The following is a 5,773-nucleotide window of genomic DNA, read 5'->3' as shown; positions in this document are numbered from 1 at the left end:
TTCAACTGACTGCCCTGATCACCTCAAGGAGTCTTAGCCCCGCCCACACGTTCACCCCATCGTGTTCTAAGCCCGCCCCTTTGTGTAGCCCCGCCCCCCACATTCTAAGCTCCCCTTGTAGCCCCGCCCCCCCCCCCCCCGTTCTAAGCACCCTCCGTGTAGCCCAGTAGCCCCTTGTATTCAGAGCCCATCCCTCTGTGTCTAGCTATATGCCCACATGTTCTGAACTCCCCTTGTGTTTTAAGCCCTTTCTGTCTAGCCCCGCCCCTGGGAGCCTGGCCCCGCCCCCACGCTCCGAAGCCCTGTGTACCCTTCCTTTAGCCCCTTCGTGTGCTCACTGTGCCTCTGTATTTTGCCAGCCATCCTTCCTGTCCTCACCCCGCCCCCTCCAGCTCTAACTCCGCCCCTTGCCTCCCCGCAGGGCCATTCCAGTTTTATCACCCACCTGGACTGGGCCCGGGACAGCAGCCGCTTCGTCACCAACTCCGGGGACTATGAGATTCTGTACTGTGAGTTCCCTGAACCCCAAAGGCGTTCCCCCTCCAGCCTCCTCATTGGCGCGGTGTGATTGGCATGGCCTTCCTTGAGTTCCGGGAGGGGGGAGAGAGGCATGGGCTTCTGCAAGTCTCTCTCCTCTGACTGTTGTATTTAGGGGCTGTTCTGATGGGTTGGTTTCCTGCTTTCTGATTTCCTACCTGGTAGACCCCGCTTTTCATCAAGTCCTCCCCTTTCTGGTTGAATGGGTGGGGTCCAGGTTTCTAAGCACCTGCCCCTGCTCAGGTTTTGGGGTGTCAGGACCCAGAATCCAGCCCCCGTGGCCAGTCCAGAGAGGTGGAATCAGCCCTGGGACCCTGGCCTCCTGCCTTGGACCTCAGTGCCCATCTATGACGTGGATGGGTCAAGTCAGTAGTTTCTTCAACTCTGAATCCCTCCGCCCATTTTCTGCCCCAGGGGACTCAGCCACCTGTAAGCAGATCACCAGTGCAGATGAAGTGAGGAACGTGGAATGGGCCACAGCTACTTGTGTCCTGGGATTTGGGGTGTTTGGTAAGCTCTGGAATGGGGAAGGGATCACTGAACCCAGACGTTTGAAGAAACATCCCTGTCTGGTGGCTTTCATAGTCTTTTTTCTATTGGTTACCTCCAGGCAGGAAACTCACTCTTTTACCCCTATGGGCAATATCTGTGTTGGGGGGGGGGGGGCGGTTAGATGACTGCTGAGGCCGCCTGGACCTGTAATGTAATGAGACCAGATGGGTGGTGGCACCTGGTCCAGAGAGAATTATACTGCCCAGGCCCCAGCCACTCCTTTATTCAGGCATTAATGCAGTTAGCAACTACTTCCTGAGCACCTCTGTGGGATGCGGTGGTGACTACCGTGGCCCCAGCCTGGGTATCATGGTGTTTATTGTCCGGTGGGGGAGACAGACCTGTCCCTGGACAGCCCAAAGTAGACTGGGCAGGGACAAGGAAGCCCAGTGGTGGTGTCTGGCCTGTCTGTGATGGAGTCAGGGAGGACTTCCTGGAGGAAGGGACATCCAATATGGAGGATGAGATATTCCAGCACGGCGAAGAAGTCTCTAGGCCAAGCATGTCAAACTCAAAGGCTAGTGGGCGAAATAAACGAGGCATACGGCCCGCGGGCCACGAGTTTGACATGCTTCTCTAGACCAGTGGTTGGCAAACTCATTAGTCAACAGAGCCAAATATCAACAGTACAATGATTGAAATTTCTTTTGAGAGCCAAATTTTTTAAACTTAAACTATATAGGTAGGTACATTGTTATTAACTTAATTAGGGTACTCCTAAGCTGGCCTTTGCTAAAAACGTCCTCAATCTGATTGAGGTATGTTCGCTGAGGTCGACTCCTTCCAACTCTCCCATTCTCAACTCGTGCATGAATCGCGTGCGCCTCCCCCCAACACTGCGTATCCCGCAGCCGACCGACCGACACCCCCCACTTCTTCTAACGCCACTTCTTCAAAATAGACTCGCCCAGGCCGAAAACCGACTTCTGTGCATGGGCCACGAAGTTTCAATTGCACTGTACGTGCGCGCCTGCACGTGGTATTTTGTGGAAGAGCCACACTCAAGGGGCCAAAGAGCCGCATGTGGCTCGCGAGCCGCGGTTTGCCGACCACTGCTCTAGGCAAAGGGCATAATAGCACGTACAGAGGCCCAGAGATGACACAGAGCTTGAAATTTGGAGAAATGCAAGAAGGCTAAATCATTGCAGAGTTCCAGGGGAACATTAGTGAGGACAAGGCTGAAGCAGTGGGGGGACCCGGCCAGGCAGAGCTTGGGGGATCACGGTAAGAAGCCTGGGCTTTCTCCTGAGGCCACCAGGGAGCCATGAAGGATTCTGATCACTGCGGGGTCAGGGTCAGATCCACATTTCCAAAAGATCATTCTGACTCCCATCCCTGGCTAGAGACAGGCTGAGTGAAAGGAAGGGGGGGTGGGCTGGGGCCGGGACCTGTTCCTCTTTGGGGGGGGCGGTCCCTGGCTCCTGCTGACATCTTACCACCAACTCCCCCCTATCTTACCCACAGGGATCTGGTCCGAGGGAGCGGATGGTACTGACATCAATGCTGTGGCGCGCTCCCATGATGGCAAGTTGCTGGCTTCAGCTGATGACTTTGGCAAAGTTCACCTGTTTAGCTACCCCTGCTGTCAGCCTCGAGTGAGTCTCTCTGGGGGGCTGGCAGGGTAGAGGTAACAAGCAACAATGGGGGCAAGATTGAGGCAGCCCTGGTTCACCACCAGCCCTCTCTGGGCCTCAGTTTCCCCAACTGTGTAAGAAGGGTAGTGGGCTTGACCCCAAGGGCCTTTCTTAACCTGAAGGTTGATGCATTTCAGAGTCTGAAGTGCTCAATCTCTGAGCATCTGCAATTTTGAGATCTTTTATCCTTATTAACTCAACAAATATTTACTGAGCACCTGCTGTGTGCCTGGGAACAGGGGATAGGTACAGCAGTAAACAAGTCAGGTGAGGTCACTGAGCTGACATTTAAAAATATATATATATTTTTATTGATTTCATAGAGGAAGGGAGAGGGAAAGAGAGATAGAAACTTCAATGATGAGAGAGAATCATTGATTGGCTGCCTCCTGCACGTCCCCCCTGGGGATCAAGCCCACAACCCAGGCATGTGCCCTTGACCGGAATTGAACCCAGGACCCTTTAGTCCGCAGGCTGACGCTCTATCCACTGAGCCAAACCAGCTAGGGCTGACATTTTTTTTTTTTAAATCCTCACCTGAGGATATTTTTTCCATTGATTTTTTAAAAATATATTTTTGTTGATTTCAGAGAGGAAGGGAGAGGGAGAAAGAGGTAGAAACATCAAGGATGAGAGAGAATCATCGATCAGCTGCCTCCTGCACGCCCCACACTGGGGATGAGCCCGCAACCGGGGCATGTGCCCTGACCTGGAACCGAACCGTGACCTCCTGGTTCATAGGTAGATGCTCAGCCACTGAGCCACGCTGGCCGGGCTTTTCCATTGATCTTTAAAAAATATGTTTTTATTGATTTATAGAGAAAGGAAGGGAGAGGAGAGATGGAAACATCAATGAAAGAGAATAATGGATTGGCTGCCTCCCGCATGTCCCCCACTGGGGATCGAGCCCGCAACCGGGGCATGTGCCCTGACTGGGAATTGAAGTGTGACCTCCTGGTTCATAGGTCAATGTTCAACCACTGAGCCACACTGGCTGGGCTGAAAATCAAAATTTTAATGTGAATCCCTCCGATTTGTGAATGTCAGCAACTATCTTTCTACCAACACTGAGAAAAATTCAACTCATCTACAGATCACCAGCAAATAACCTGTGTCTACCGTAAAACTTGGTGTTAATTTCACCAATCCCTGCTTCTAACAGGTGAAATTTGCTTTAGCATTTTATTATGAAATTTGCAGACATAAAAGTAGAGCCCTAGCCAGTTCGGCTCAGTGGATAGAGCATCGGCCTGTGGACTGAAAGGTACCAGGTTCAATTCCAGTCGGGGGCACATGCCCGGGTTGTGGTCTCAATCCCCAGTAGGGGGCATGCAGGAGGCAGCCGATCAATGATTCTCTCTCGTCATTGATGTTTTTCTCTCTCTCTCCCTCTCCCTTCCTCTCTGAAATCAATAAAAATATGTTTTTTAAAAAAAGAGTGCAGTGAAAAAAAAGTGCAGTGATCCCTTCTGTACCTATTACCCATTTTCAGCTATTACCATATTTGGCATTTACTTAAAAAAAGAAAAACCATATATGACCTTTTAGCCTCTCAAATTAGCATTTATAGCTCAAAAATAAAGATAATTCGTACATATTCACAAATCCATGCTCGTATCCACTGGTTAACATTAATTTTTTAATATAATCTAATACCCTGTATTAGATCTGTATTCATATTTTCCTAATTTCCCCCCAAATGGCCTTCTACACTTGGTTTGTTTGAATTAAGGTCCAGACATTGCATTTGCTTGTGTCTCATGTCTTGTCATACAGAACAGCCTCCCCCACGTGCACACTCATTTTTGTGCGCGCCATTGGCTTGTTGAAGGAATCAGACCAGTTGTCCTTGTTCTTAAGGGGGGAGTTAGCTTGGGAGGATTTGGGGTTGCATTGCTCCTTTTGACCTTTCACTTCCTTTTTTTCCCTATCGCAGGCCCACAGCCACAAATACGGTGGACACAGCAGCCACGTGACAAATGTGGCCTTCTTGTGGGATGACAGCATGGCCCTGACCACAGGGGGCAAGGACACCAGCATACTGCAGTGGCGGGTGGTCTGAAGTGGGGGTGGGGAGGGCGGTTCCCAGAGACATGGGGCCGAGGGAGAGTCAGGTGGCAGGGCTGGAATTCTATTTTCGGGAGATGTCTATTGCCGAGTAGAGTAATATATACCCAGAGTATGTCTATAGCAGAGAGGGTTATGGCGTTGGGAGGGTGGACCGACAGACAGAAGTCTCTATTTATCAGGGTGGGAAGAGGGGTCACATTGTTTTGGGGGAGCCATTAGGGTGCTTGGTTTGGGGTGTTTTTTAAGTTTATTCTTTTATATCATCCAGAAATAAAGACATGTGCACTGAGGTGGTGTGTCATGGATTGAGTGTGTCTATAGGCTGGTGTGAATGAGGGATGTGTGTGTGCATGGATTACAGTGTTTGATGAGGGACCGTTATTACTTAGGTCTTTATTGTATACAAGTGACAGAAACCAAGCTTGCTCTAACTTAGGCCAAAAGAGAACTCAATTGACCCTCAAGTAAACAAGTCAGTGCCTCTGGGCTTCAGGGCCATTGAACCAAGAATTTGAGGGCCACCGGGACACTCCCATTATACCTTTTCTTACCTGCCAGTCATCATTTTTCTCTGGGATCAGCATTCTCCACACCACAGAAACATTGCACCCAGCAGCTGCAAGCTCACATCAACCAGCCTTGGGCCCCAAGGCCAAAAAAATCCCAGGGAAAGATTGTGATTGGCCCATCTACAGATCAATCAAACTGACTTGTTGGATGGTCTATTGTGATTGGCTCCACTTGGGTGAAGTACCAGTCCTAGACCAATGATTGTGATCAGGGAGGTGGATTTGTATAAAACCATGGAAGCTTCCACCTATTTCACAAGATTGAAATAAGGCAAGAAATGTTTTCAGATTTCAGAGAAGTGGGCCTACGACAAAAGGTGCCTGTGAGTTAGGGTATGAGGACTCTGGTTGGCAAGAGACAGAAACCCAACTCCACCCAGCATTAAACAATAAAAAGTTGCCAGGTCCTGG

The 5,773-nt window shown here is 50.2% G+C and overlaps 1 protein-coding gene across 1 annotated transcript in view; it reads left to right on the top strand.

The window, feature by feature from the left end:
• EML2 (echinoderm microtubule associated protein like 2) overlaps window positions 1-5,083 on the top strand; it is a 27,232-nt gene extending 22,149 nt beyond the window's left edge. The window contains 4 exon segments of the mRNA XM_023747257.1: window positions 260-509; window positions 952-1,047; window positions 2,554-2,684; window positions 4,660-5,083. Of these exon segments, the coding sequence (XP_023603025.1) occupies window positions 260-509; window positions 952-1,047; window positions 2,554-2,684; window positions 4,660-4,785 (603 nt within the window). The 3' untranslated portion in view covers window positions 4,786-5,083.
• The last annotated feature ends 690 nt before the right edge of the window (window positions 5,084-5,773 follow it).

This window comes from Myotis lucifugus, unplaced genomic scaffold, assembly GCF_000147115.1.
Source record: "Myotis lucifugus unplaced genomic scaffold, Myoluc2.0 scaffold_823, whole genome shotgun sequence".
Lineage (NCBI taxonomy): Eukaryota > Metazoa > Chordata > Mammalia > Chiroptera > Vespertilionidae > Myotis > Myotis lucifugus.
This window is presented reverse-complemented; position numbering and strand designations above follow the sequence as displayed.